Source organism: Hemicordylus capensis, chromosome 15 (assembly GCF_027244095.1).
Source record: "Hemicordylus capensis ecotype Gifberg chromosome 15, rHemCap1.1.pri, whole genome shotgun sequence".
NCBI classification, from domain to species: Eukaryota; Metazoa; Chordata; class Lepidosauria; order Squamata; family Cordylidae; genus Hemicordylus; species Hemicordylus capensis.
This window is the reverse complement of record NC_069671.1, coordinates 17,101,354-17,115,879: the sequence shown is the minus strand read 5'-3', so window position 1 is coordinate 17,115,879 and position 14,526 is coordinate 17,101,354. Positions and strand designations below refer to the sequence as shown.

The 14,526-nt window shown below is 48.2% G+C and overlaps 1 protein-coding gene across 12 annotated transcripts in view; it reads right to left on the bottom strand.

The window, feature by feature from the left end:
- KSR2 (kinase suppressor of ras 2) overlaps positions 1–14,526 on the bottom strand; it is a 176,412-nt gene that overhangs the window by 37,826 nt on the left and 124,060 nt on the right. For all 12 annotated transcript variants that reach the window (XR_008312445.1, XR_008312444.1, XR_008312446.1 and 9 more), the window contains one exon: positions 846–942. Coding sequence is in view for 9 of the 12 variants with exons in the window: in XM_053279282.1 (XP_053135257.1) it covers positions 846–942 (97 nt within the window). In the remaining 3 variants the exon portion in view is untranslated. The remainder of the gene's footprint in view (positions 1–845; positions 943–14,526) is intronic.

Below are 14,526 nucleotides of genomic sequence, written 5' to 3'. Positions count from 1 at the left end.
GGAATATGCTCCCTGCCGAAATAAGAGCATCTCCTTCCCTGTTTGTTTCCAGGAAGACCCTCAAGACTCTCCTGTTTTTGCAGGCTTTTAATTAGAATCAATTTTAATAATTCTAAAAACTTGTTTTAATATCTATTTTATTCTATTGTTTTTATTGCCATGCATTTTAATTTGTAACTTTCAAATAATTTAAATTCTATACACCACCTAGAGATGTACATATCAGGCAGTATAGAAATACGATAAATAAATATTCTTCCCAGAATCGTCCTGCCTGCTGGCATTCCTGTCCCTACACGCAGCTATTGGAATCATGGACTGGAGAACCACCCCGAGAATTCTCAGCAATGAGGCACCTAATGACTCCATGCCTAGAAAATGCAGCCTGTGGTCAGGGTCATCTTGAAAGGTGAAGGGGGCCCTGAAGCTCTAGGACGCCCCAAAGAACCCCTGAAGTAATTTTGCTTTACCTCACAATGTATGTGGTTGAAATGTGAGGGTAGAAATGTGGCAGAGCTCAGTTAAATGTCCTCCTTAAGGCTTCTGGTGTGTGTGTGTGTGTGTGTGTGTGTGTGTGTGTGTGTGTTTGGTTGTCTTTGGTTGTTTGTCTTTTTGCTATGCGTTTTGTGTGGGTGTGTGTTTATGTTGTGTGTGTGTACGCTACCTATTTCATTTTGTGCTGTTTTTATTGTATTTTTAATTATGGTTGCACACTACTTGGTGTCTCTTTTCTGCTGAAAAACAACACACCATTTTAATACAAATGAATGCGTAAATTAAGGGCAACATCGCACATGCCGAAGAGCACAAAGGCCCCTGGTGATCCTATCCCAGTTTCCCCATACCTTGACAATCTCTTGAGCGATCTGCCTTGTTTTGTTGACATCCAGGACAACCTTGGCATCCCTCACCACTGAGTAGAGTGTCCGTCCTTTGCACAGGCTGAAAGAAGAAGAGAATCAGAACTGATTAGGAAAAGGGGAACCCAGTCCAACAGAAGGGCCATACGTTCTGTCCAAAGGGACTGCAGGAGAAGAGGGTAAAATAAAGTGGCTGACATCCAGAGTAACAAACGTGCTGCAAAAGTGCAAAATTGTCATTAGTTTTGCAATGCCGGGAGCTGGTGTTCCAGACGAGTGTGACATTCTCCACTGGCACAACAAAGTGGGCAAACTATGCCACCTCTTCCTGCTAGGAAATGTCTTCCTCCATCCATTCACGATGCAGGCAACATTTCTGCAAGACCGCAATAAGGTTTTGTGCAGCTACATAGCTCTCTTATGGGTACGCCAATTGGTCGGTTGCACATGTGCTTCGTTAGTCCGGATGTCAGCCTCTTGCATCTTGATTGGTTATGATGGCCACAAGACCAGTTTGGGATCTGGCTGTGCCGGGATGCAGAGAGAGGGAAGTTGCAACTGGTTGGGGATAATAGTTCTTAGCTGTGTGCATTTGTTTCCCAGTCCCATGAGGGATTTTGTCTCTGTGGGATGAGATGCCCATGGAACTAAGACGAGCCCAAGGAAAACATCAGTCACATACCAGCTACAATTCGCCATTCTTCCTTTTCATACCTGTTGCCGGGAGATCTATTTACAGAATCTTAATTACCAAATGCAGCTGCTGGAGTGGTGGTGGTGGGAAGGAGGGGACCCTGAAACCAATTAAAACTGTATTGACATTTGAATCATGTAATGGAGTCCGTGGGTGGGTTCTGCCTCAACTTTCTCCCACAAAAGAGCCCCACCACCACCACCACCGATTCTGATGCCCACCTACGCTCATTACAGACAACTCGAGAAAGCACGAATGAAATACCTGAACTCGGAGAATAAACCACCAAAAATAAAAGCAGCGCCGAGGCTCACAGGTGTTAATTTGATCGGGTTCTGTAGCTAGCGACAGAAGCACAGCGGTTTTTAATTGTCCTTCCCTCCCACCCGCCACGGGAACCCTCTCGTCTCTCCGGCTTCTTCCACCCACTCCTCGTGACACCGGAGGCCAGAATTGCCACTCCACAGCAGCCGTGCTTGGAGGACTGGAGGGAGTGTGGACTTGCAGGAAGCAATCCTTGCAATGGAGGGGCTGGACCGCTACAAACTGGAGTCCAACCAAGGCAGCAATACGGAGGATATTTATATACCGCTTTTCAACAACAACAAAAGTTCTCAAGCTGGTTTACATAGATAACAAACAAATAAATAAAATGGCTCCCTGTCCCCAAAGGGCTCACAATCTCAAAAAAAAGAAAAAGAAAAGAAACTTAAGAGAGACCCCAGCAACAGCCCCCAAAGGGATGTTGTGCTGGGGACGGAGAGGGCCAGTTGCTCTCCCCCTGCTCAATAAAGAGAATCGACACTTTTAAAAAGGTGCCTCTTTGCTCGGTTAGATTTAATGCTGGATTCGCCAATTTGGCTCCATTTCAGACACTATCTCGGAGTGGTTCAAGCGGCCAGTCAAGTGTTTGAAGCCATAGGCTATGACAAGCCACCACCAGGAGAAACCCAAATGCAGTCATTTCCAGAAGGATTCCTAACAGCTTCCTTAATGGGCGACAGGCATCGCCATTTATTATTTTATTCCCATCATTCCGATGTGTGCACTGAAGATTGATGGGATAAACCATGTTATCAACCACAGCTGGAGGGCTGAGGCTGTGCAGGCCTGGTCTACAGTACACTGGCTGCAGCCGCTCTCCAGGTTGCAGGCAGGAGTCTCTCCCAGCCCTGTCTTGGGAGATGCTGCCAGGGAGGGAACTGGGAACCTTCTGCATGCAAGCAGGCAGGTGCTTTTCCACTGAGCTATGGCCCCATACCCTCAGGGGGAATATCTTACAGTGCTCACGCATGTAGTCTCCCCTCCAAATGCAAACCAAGGCAGACCCTGATTAGCAAAGGGGACAATCCATGCTCCCTACCACAAGACCTGCACCATGTTGCCCATTGCACACTGTCAACAAGGCTGGATTTGGCACTATCCTTCCCTGTTCGACGTATAAAATGGAGCCAGCCGTTAGGGACAGAATTATATGTTTGATGGGAAATGACTTGACTAGCAAGCCAGAGGTTGCCGGTTCGAATCCCTGCTGGCATGTCTTCCAGATTATGTCTCCCAGATTATGGGAGACACCTATATTGGGCAGCAGCGATATAGGAAGATGCTGAAAGGCATCGTCTCATACTGCGCAGGAGGAGGCAATGGCAAACCCCTCCTGTATCCTTCCAAAGAAAACCACATGACTCTGTGGTCACCATGAGTCTACACCGATGCGACGGCACACTTTACCACAAGACCAGCTCTCCTCCCACAGTGTAAATACTTGACTTGACTTAGGGAATGACAGATCTGCAGATGGGGGAAACATGGTTGGGCCTGCACAGCAAGGTTATCTCCCATAGCAGCTCTGCTGTTTCTATTTCCTGGACAAAACAGAGCAACATCTAGCAAGCCCTGCAGGTCTACTGGGTAACCACCTGCCACTTCATGTTCCTCTTCACAGCTCATCTCACCAGCAATGAGGCCGGCGAGCCAGGCCAGCAGGAAGTCCTACAAGGAGCCTCTGCTAATCAAGTAGCCAATGAGGCTTCAGAAGGGCCTCCCAGCCAACTCCGGAGGAAGCTGTGGCAGAAATTAATGAGACAAGGAATGGAAAGGGTCCATCTTGCTTGGTCTCTGATGAGGAGGCTCCTACCTCCAAGGAGAGGAGAGCTGGTCAGTCTGGCGGTAGCAAGCATGACTTGTCCCCTTAGCTAAGCAGGGTCCACCCTGGTTGCATATGAAAGGGAGACTAGAAGTGTGAGCACTGGAAGATCTTCCCCTTAGGGGATGGAGCCGCTCTGGGAAGAGCATCAGAAGGTTCCAAATTCCCTCCCTGGCAGCATCTCCAAGATAGGGCTGAGAGAAGTTCCTTCCTGCAATCTTGGAGAAGCCGCTGCCAGTCTGTGTAGACAATACTTTGCTAAGTAGAGTCATCACTGGTTTGCATTTGAACGGGAGGCTATACGTGAGCAGTGTAAGATATTCCCCTTAAGGGAAGCACCTGCCTGCTTGCAGGCAGAAGGTTCAAGTTCCCCTCCTTGGCATCTCCAAGACTGGGCTGAGAGAGACTCCTGCCTGTCTCCTTGGAGAAGCCGCTGCCAGTCTGGGTAGACAATACTGAGCTAGATGGACCAATGGTCTGACTCAGTATATGGCAGCTTCCTTTGTTCCTATGTGGTCCGGTCCCCTTCTCAGCACAGGAATCTGCTCTACCATCCCAAAAGACAGCCACTCAGCCTGTCTCTGAAAATCTCCGACCTCACACAAAGTTTCCACCCATGAAAGAGCACTGTAAGGGAAAGTGAACCAACAAAGTTTGTTGGGCCCCGGGAAAAGCAGTGAGACAAGAACTCTGCTGATTCATTTTTCCGAGTGCTCTTCATCAGATGATTAGCAACCTGTTGGTGGAAAAAATGATGCTGGCAAACATTACAGCGGAAGTTTTCCTGCTGCAGAGGGAAAGAGTCTTTAACACAGAGCCCTACTGAATCTTATTTGCAGCTAATATAGAGCACCTGAGGCTTTTGAGAACCCACCTGCAAGATCTTTTCAAAGTTTCTCTTCATGGAGTGACTCCTTCCTGTTTCTTAAGTGCCATATGGACTAAAGAAGAGAGCTCAAAGAGGCAAGGATCATCAGACTGCCTCTGCTTCACCCAGCCCAAAATGCCGCTTTGAGGTATTATTGACCCAGGTCTTTGCAAAACGCTCGTGGTGAAGAGGCCTATCTGTGCAAGCAAAAGGAACACAAACTTCCCTCTGCAGAGATGCTGATTATCCACTCATAATAAGATCGCTTACCCTGGTGTCACGCTCCACACATAAATAGAAATTTGCATCTGTTAACCATAAATCCCAGCCTCGGCAACCTACGTGAACTACACCGTGTCAGACAAGCACTCCACACAGGGTCTTGCCACCATTAAATCTGATGTTAGGAACACCTGGGCGATGCACGCCTTCAGAAATGGGCCAATCCAGAACAGGCAGGGCGCTTTCATATACCAAACAAGCGCTCTTCACAGCTTCGCTAACACTCCCAAATGGCATGCCTAATTTTTCTCTAATCTGCAGGTAGGCACGCTTGAATTCTCCCTGTTTATATTAGTTATGGTTCCTGTTTCCTGAGAACTGCTCAGCATAAATAACTGTCTCTGTTTTGTCCTTTTTCCAATGACAGCAACATGATCTCCTGGGCTGATCTTTCTGGAAGTTTCAGCTTGCTTCCTTGGGACTCTAGCAGAAAGGCACAGAACAGAGCACCTTCCTTATGAGGCCAGGCTACAACACCTGGGGCTTTTTAGTTAGGGGGGAAAAAGACAACTGCAGGGAGACGTGATAGAGGCCTATCAAGTTCTGCCTGGTGTGGAGAAAGTTGATAAAGAGAAAATTTTCTCCCTCTCACATAACACTAGAACCCATGAAACGGATTGCCAAGAATTTAGGACCAATGAAGGGAAGTACTTTTTCACACAATGCATAATAAACCTATGGAATTCTCTGCCACACGATCTGGTGACAGCCACCAGCCTGGATGGCTTTAAGAAGGGTTTGGATCACTTCATGGAGGAGAAGTCTATCAATGGCTACTAGTCTGAGGGCTATAGGCCACCTCCAGCATCAGAGGCAGGATGCCTCTCAATACCAGTTGCAGGGGAGCTTGCAACAGCAGGCGAGAATGCATGCTCTCAACTCTTGGCTGTGGGCTTCCCAGCAGCACCAGGTCGGCCACTGTATGAAACACGACCCTGGACTAGATGGGCCTTGGGCCTGATCCAGAAGGCTGTTCTTATGGGTCCCTAGATATTGCAGGACAACAACTCCCATTGTTTCCCAGCCACAATGGACAATGGGACCTGTAGTCCAACATCATCTGGGGATTCGAGAAACCTGGGACAGATGATAAGGTCTTTCATGCCATCAGCTGGGGGTGGTTTGGAGGAAGAAAGAGTTCCTACTAGATCCGACCAGGTCACAAGAAGCAAGATGTTAACTAACTTTGGAGAGGCATTTTGGAAATTGCAGAATAGAGGAATACTCAACTGAAGATAGCTTTTTTCTAAGGAGGATGTTCGTTGTCGCAAACTGAGTGGTCCTGGTGGGATGTAAACCCTTAATATGTATATAACCGTAATACTGACTGAAATTCACTTCTGGGGGAAATGGGGTGGTTGTGCCACCGTACGGTAAGCGTTCTGGTGCATTTATGGGGGTTGTTTTTGAAGTCCATAAATAAAAGGGGGTGGGTGGGTGGGTAATGCATTGTGTAGAGTGGCTTTCAGAAGCAGTGACTGGTCATGTGCCAATGTTCATGGCTGACCAAAGGCTTGCAGCTCTTCCACATGCAAAGCAATGTTCGGTTCACTGCACCGCGTCAGACCTTCCTCTGAAACGCTGAGCGGCAGTTCGAGGCCCATCACTTTCCTAATAGAACTCGTGCTATCGGACGGCACTATCAACAGCCCTTCAGCATGTCCTGGAAAACGTCTCATTTTAGAGATGTTTATGGCAAGCAGCCACAACCCCACGTGCTAAGGGAACAGCCTATTTCGGAGGCTTAGGGATTCAAAATAAGCCTGAACGTTGTGCAGCCAAGCAAGCACAATCCCAAATTGCTTTGGGAAAGTTCCGGAGTCTACCTACGTGAGTTGGAGGTGACAGAGAAATGAATGAAGTCAATGAGCCAACGTAATTTGTGTGGGAGCAAGGGCAGAGGGCCCACAGAATCGCTCTTTTTGATGTTTTCCAACTGGGTGTAAGGCATGGCACATTTAAATTGAACATTTAAAAAAAAAATCAGAACTCTTTATCTTCCACTTGTGGAAACTCAGTCTGATTTGTATTCAGGAAGGACAGCAAAAGGCAGGACGAACTTCTGGACATTGGCAAAGTAGCAAACAAATCAGAGGGACAACTGAGGGCAGAGGAGACAAGAATTTGGGGATGAGTGGAAATACACTGGGCTCTCCACGGAACCTTTAGTATAAGCGCCATAACCGTATACAGGTATCAAGTGTGTCAACTGGAGCCCTACCTGGAAAAGGTGGATCTGGCCTTGGTTACATATGCATTGATCACATCCAGGTTAGGCTACTATGATGTGAGGCGCTGCCCTTGAAGAGCATTCAGAAATGTCAACAGGTGCAAAATGCCACCATGGGGATGCTCATGGGGCAAGGCGTAAACCTGGATGCCAATTTAAGAGTTTTAAGCCATAAGAACAGCCCTGCTGGATCAGGCCCAAGAAAGCCCATCTAGTCCAGCATCCTGTTTCACACAGTGGCCCACCAGATGTCTCTGGTGAGCCCACAGGCAAAAGGTGAGGGCATGCTCTCTCTCCTGCAACTGGCGATGAAGAAGAGGAAGAAGAAGAAGCAGCAGCAGCAGCAGCAGCAGCAGCAGCAGCAGCAGCAGCAACTTTATTTGTTAGCTACCTCATAACAAATTGTTATCTGGGCAGCTCACAACAGAGCATTAAAACAGAGGTATCCAGAGGCATCTTGCCTCCGAGGCTGAAAGTGGCCTATAGCCACCAGAATAGTAGCCATTTATAGGCCATGAATTTGTCTAAACCCTTATTTAAGGAGTTTAAGGGCTCAATCAACCTTTGGTTGGTGCTGGAGACCCTTATTCCTTGGAGCTGTCTATGGTGCTGCCTTGCCATGACAGCTCTCCTCAGAGGAACAGAGGAGAACTGGCAAACTGGCAGAAGAGAACGGGAAACTTTGTCCCTTGCTTTCTGGTTCCAGCTTGGGTGGGAGGGGGGCAGTTGGCCACAGCTCAGAGATATTGAAGAGCTTCAGCCCACTTCTGACAGCTGTTGGAACAACTTGTCCTATGGAGCTGTCCATGGTGCTTGACTGGCTCGTCTTGTCCATGGTCTTGACTGGCTCGTTCTCGATGCAACAGGATAGGACCCCTTGATCTCTCAGCGGGTTACTTCATCTCATCGCTCCTGCCTTAGTGCTCACTCTGGCCTTGACCGTCAAATCAGACCCACACCTTGCACAGCCCTGACTGCCAACACAGTCCTACTGCCACCCACCCAGCACCTTCTCTATACTTTTCCACATGGTGTCAGAAGGTTATAGAAAACAGGTATTGGATGGAGATTCATTTCTTTCCTTCTTGAGCTTTTCAACCTGCTATACTAATAAGCATTTTATTTCCAGGATATGCCATTTCCACCACTGAATAATGTAAAATATTCCCGAAAGAGAGAGAGAGAATGCCCAGAAAGTGCTTCCTTGCTTGGTGGGGTCCCCCAGAGCTGACAGTGTTACATCTGCTTATGGCGGAAATGCAGTCCCTGTTAGAAAGCCTTCTTGCCCTCCTCTGCCTGTTCATCTATTTTAACGGAAAACCATTCTCAAATTCAATGAAACTTTATTTCAAAAGGCCCAGACATGAAAAGGCAGTTTGCACCAAGACCTAAACAGGAATGTAAGTGGCTTCTTTATAAAGAACAGTATTCTGAAACCCGGCACAATGGAGAGGAGAGAGCACTTTCAACGCTGCAGATCCCCCGGCTTGCCAGAATCCACACATGCCCTGGTTTCCCTCTTGAAACACATACATTTGCTGAAGTGCTGGATTAAAGGCTGATCGGCAGGTTATCTCCTTAGATGCAGGCCAACACCCACAAATGGCTTTGGTTCACAGATCTATTCACAAACATTTTATGAAAGCAAGCAAAAGGCAGAACTCACAGCCTGCCATTCCAAAACTGGGTCTCCATTGAGGAAAGGTTGAAGGAACTGAGTATGTTTACCTTCAGTCGTTAGTAAAGGCATAATAAATAATTGCATATTCCTCCTCTGTTTGTCCCTGCCTTCTCTCCCATTTCCTCTGCTGCCTCCCACAAGTCAAACTTTATATTTAAGCTCCTTGGGACAGGGACTCATTCTGTTGAAAGTAGTTCTTAAATAACAACAGCCATGCCAATCATTCAAAGTCAACCCAACCTTGCCCTCAAAAACAAATTAAAAAACTGCACCAAACAGCCTCCCCTGAGGGGCCATAAGCAACCAAGTACCAACTGCATTAAAGTCCAGGCAAGTATTTCCCGTGTCGTGAGAGGGAGAAAAGTCTCCTAGCCAAGGTGTGTGAAGGAAAGGCATTTGCCATCAGACACGTGACGCTTTTCTGTGGAGGTGCCTTTGCAAAGAAATTAAAATCTAGCAATGAGACGGCCGCATTGTTTATTACTCTTCCCATCTCCATCCTCACACCTTGTTCAGCTTTGCTGGGGGGGGGGGGATATAGCCCTGACAGATTTACTGAAATGGGTTTTTTCCCCCTAAATGGGAGCCCTCACCAGCTGCAAGGCGAGATAAGTCCAGGAACATTCCCCAACTTGAAGAGCAAGGGAGATCAAGCTTCTGCACAAGGTGGCCATGCTTCCTTTTGCAGAGACAAGCTATTTAGGAGAAGCAAAGGCGATGCATTTTGGTTGGAAAGAGTCTCTTCTGTGCGGAGAGACTGTCAATTGCCCCTGTCCCTGTCAACTCGTTCAAGGACACACATCTTGAGACCACAAGTGACTTCCACCTTCGCTTATCTCCTCCACAACCACCCAACCAACATGAAAAACACAATCCGAACCAGAACACCCTATTGCCTCGGCTTCCCTTTGGAAAGAGTATGCCAATGATTGGCTTGGCACAGGCTGGCATCCTGGAAAGGACTCTGGACCCCTTCCTGGCCTTTGAAAGCTCCTAATGTATCTCATGGGGCCCCTGAACTTCAGGAGGAGGACGAAGACGGCAATCAAGAAGTTGCTGGAGGAGAGGATCTATATTTTGAATTTTTAAAAAAACAAAACAAAACACCTTCCTTGGTCCATCTACCTGTAGTCCAGGGTCACCTACTCTGACTGGCAGTGGCTCTCGGGCAAAAGTCTCTCAGCAGCTGGTATCAGAAATCCATCGAATGCTAGAACTGGATTCAGGCCCTTCTGCATGCAAGCAGGTACCTAGGAACATAGGAACCTGCCATCTACTGAGTCAGACCATTAGTCCATCTAGCCCAATATTGTCTTCACAGGCTGGCAGCGGCTTCTCCAAGGTTGCAGGCAGGAGTCTCTCTCAGCCCTATCTTGGAGATGCTGCCAGGGAGGGAACTTGGAGCCTAGATGCTCTTCCCAGAGGGGCTCCATCCCCTGAGGGAAAGATCTTACAGTGCTGCTCACACTTCTAGTCTCCCGTTCTTATGCAACCAGGGCAGTCCCTGCTTAGCTAAGGAGACAATTCCTGCTGGCTCCCACAAGACGAGCTTTCCTCTCAGCTCCGTTGCTGATGAGTGGCCCTCCCCTCCCCTCCTTTAGGTCTCTCCGCTGCACAATTTCTGGCTTACTGGCCTGTAAGGGGTCACCGTCTGGTAAGCAGCTGACGGATAAAGCTCAGGGTGCTATTTTCCCCAGCACTAATGCAGGATCAAATGTGCCCGTGGAGAACAAATCATGTGCACATCAGTTATTCACACCAATTAAGAAAGCATAAACACATAACAAGCTGCACAGAGAGAAATCGGCAGAACTCATCATGCACACGCTGATAGCTTCCACTCACGGCCAAGAGTTTTGAGAGCATTTGTATGTCCACAGGCTTGGTCAATCCAGACAGGAGGACGAGAGAGAGAGAGAGAGACTGCCTAGGCCAAAAAACAGGCTCCTCCCGCATAATGTTAATGTAACTGGAATTGGTCCCAAGTCTTAAGTTTCCGAAATATTATATAGGAACCTAGGAGGCAGACTGCAAAGCTACAGCCCCGTCCCCTAAGAGGATTGTCCTATAGCAGACAGCACTTACATTTAGCCACCCATCCAAATGCAAACCAAGGCAGGCCCTGCTTGGCAAAGGGGACATTTCTTGCTCACTACCATAGGACCAGCTCTCCATCTTTAGGAGTTAATGTTTGGGTTTGATAGATTAAAAAGTACTCTCTCTCTCTCTAGTGATGGCAGCTAAGAAATCCAGTCTCCCTAACCCCTGCTAACTGGGCAAAGAGGCACCTTTTTAACATGACAATTCTCTTCATTTAGCAGGGAGAGAGCAGCTGGTCCTATCCACCCCCAGCACAGCATCCCTCCAGGGACTGTTGCTGGTGTCTTATCTTGTGTTTCTTTTTAGACTGTGAGCCCTTTGGGGACAGGGAGCCATCTCATTTATTTATTATTTCTCTATGTAAACTGCTTTGGAAACTTTGTTGAAAAGCAGTATATAAATATTTGTTGTTGCTTGTTGTTGTTTTTCTTTGCAAGGATATCAGTGAGATGATCTTGTGGTAGCAAGCATGACTTGTCCCCTTAGCTAAGCAGGGTCAACCCTGGTTGCTTATTAATGGGAGACTAGAAGTGTGAGCACTGTAAGATATTCCCCTTAGAGGATGGAGCTGCTCTGGGAAGAGCATCTAGGTTCCAAGTTCCCTCCCTGGCAGCATCTCCAAGAGACTCCTGCCTGCAACCCTGGAGAAGCTGCTGCTAGTCTGTGCAGACAATGGACCAATGGTTTGACTCAGTATATGGCAGCTTCCTATGTTCCATTCATTCAAGTTTCTCAGATGCTCTGCTGACCATCATACAACGTAGAGCTCAATCAAATTGCTCACCTATTTTGGCTGCCCTATTTGTAGACAACAGTTGCAGGGGAGGAATTTGATGGTTTTTCGCGGGGATAAGCACACTTTTAACAGCCAAACACAGTCTCTTGTTCTAGAGATCTTTAAGAAGGAGAGCCCATATGAATCAAAGCAGGCCTGGCTCTTATCAGGCAAGAGTTCTAGAACCCAAGTTCTAGTACCTGGGATTCTAGGTCTAGAAGCTGGGTTCTAAGGACCAAGCTGGGATGTCAGCTCGAGTGGACCAGGAGGAAGTACATGGCACAAAGTGGGCAGATATCAAATTCCAGAGCAGCAAACAAGATTGGGGGGGGGGCATAGTCAATGAGCTTGGCCCACAAATCTGGGCCATTGGTACCATCTTAGGGGGCAGCCACCTAATGGCACAGTGGGGAAATGACTTGACTAGCAAGCCAGAGGGTCATTTCTGCACAGGAGAAAGAGCTGCTTCTTTGCACAGGAGGTGGTGGTGGTTAGGGCCAGGGTAACAACAAACAAGTCATCATACTCTCTCCACAGAGTCTTCTTTGGAGAACATTCCTGCCAACTGCCATTTCCATTCCTCTGAAAACCCTGATACGTTTTGATAGTAGTTCCAGTGGTTTTGAAACATTTACAAGCTTGTAAGACACCACGGCAGATGGGGCCATTGTGGACCCCATGGTCAAGACAATCAAAGCATGACAAGTCACTGAAAGCCTTGCACTCCTATCACCTCTTTTCCATCTCTAGGGGTGTAGCCCTTGTCAAAAACCACAATGAGCATCCTCAAGATGGCACCGTCCACTACAGCCAGCTCATTCACTAGCCGGGGTTGAGTTTCAGAGTAGCAACCAGAGAAGCAGCGATGCCCTCACACCAGGCACAAGCGGCTGAGACTGAAGAGCAAGTGAGGATGCTAGGGCTTTATAGGGCCTGGTGGGCAGGGATTGGCCAGTGGTGGTCAGCTGACTGAGTGGTACTGCAGCCTAGATGGCGCCCTTGAAGCACAGAAGTCAGTCTTCCAGAGCACAGGTGGTGAAGGAGTATATTGCTAGAACCAGCCCTGGTCTACTCAGTGGTAGAAAGTTCTGTGAAGCTTTGGCACAACACCAGCAAAACGTGCAGGCATCACCAGTCCAGTCACTGTTCTCACCCGTCCTTCCAAGCTGTCAGGATGAAATGGCGTCTCCCCGGAGGAAGATGTGTGCTCACTGAATGTATGTATTAATAAGCATATTGACTTTTTTTTCCCCCTGTTGTCAGTCTCTATCAAGATTTATTCCCCTGCATGGCCTTTTATTGATTGAGGAAAGCAGTATTCCCACAGGTCAATCAATCCTGATCCAGACCATGGACGGAAGTCAATAGCCATTTATTATATGATTTATGGGCTTCATTACTTTAAATGCTATTAAAGAAGGAACATGGTAGAAAGTGTGAGAAGAAAAGTAAGCAACAGATGGCCGGGGAGGGAGATGCAATCCAGCCTTAAGACCCCAAGATAGGAGGGAGGTTTCACAGGGGACTCATGTGCAGTAACACCAGGGCAACCAGTGAAAGGGTAGATGGGAGAAAGGACAAAGAGATTCTGCTAACCAGCTGCTTCTGGTTAGGTCTGTGCTTTCCCCACAAGCCCAGACACAGGAGGGGATGGTGGCGCAAGCAGGGGCAGGGTTCAAAGAACCCGGGCCACCAACGAAAAGGGCCGCCAGTGCTCTCCTGGTGCATGTCATAACTGGAGGGCCCGCTCTAGCCCTCCCAACTGCATTTCCAGCGCTGGAGGGAAAGAAAGGGTAATAAGTGCAGTAAATGCTGGCCGGAAATGAGCTCGGAAGAGCCCGCCCAGGCTCCCTGGATCCCAGGCCACACCCCTTTTGCACGTGATGTCACAGGCATGGGTGTCACGTGGGGAGGGGGGACTGCCAGTGGGAGGAACATGGGCTGCTCTTCCACTGGCCCAGCCACTGGGCATGAGCCCCATATATCTTGTGACTCTAGGAATCCTATTTCGTGCTCTTACTTCACTGAAGGGTAGGAAGACAAGAAGTGTGTCTTCCTTACACTTAGGAAGGTTAGGGGGGAAAACCAACAACTACACAGCTGGATCAGAACAAGGGCCTACCTTGGCCAGTATCCTGCTGACCACAGTGGCCATCTAGAAGCCCCCGGGAAGCATAGGGCTTTCAGAGTCAAAGCAAGGCTAGCCGTGCTGAGTGCTACTCACTTGCACGGTAGGAACTTTAAGAGGACGAAACAATCTTGCAATAGCAGTATGTGGGAGTTTTGCAGATCTGCCACAGCAAGCGTCCTCTCCGCGCAACTGCTAATGCGCGGTGTATCCAATGAAATGATTTCCATGTCATTAAAACATGTTCCCCTGGCTGTGAGGGGGGAAATCACAGAAAACACTTGTTTCATCTTTGGCAGCCTTCTTGAGAAGTTTCCTAGAAGAAACGAGTTCGAGTCTCCTGGCATTTCTTTGGCACCGCCATAATTAAACAGGCAATAGTGAGACGTACCTGAGACTAACAACTCCTAATTAAGTCTGGCTTTCCCGAGACCAGCTGCTGGAGGCTAACAACTTGCTCTAAAGAGGAGCTTCATTAGTGACATGAATAGGACGGGAAGCCGGCACCAGGCGAGATGCAGAGCCGTCCCCATATTGCCGGAAGGCCAGTTTAACAAGCCCCGGGGAAACGGCTGCCTTTAATATTTCATCAAAGGGCGCAGTGTTTAAACGCAGCACTTCCTTTTATGCTTGTTTAATCAACACAGCGGCAGGGACCTAGACGGAAGGTTGTTTACACTCCGGGTTGTGAGTTGCTACCGTTCTGCACATGCCGAGGAACTCCCGCCCGAGAGTCTGGAAGAACGCCCCAACTTCTAGAAG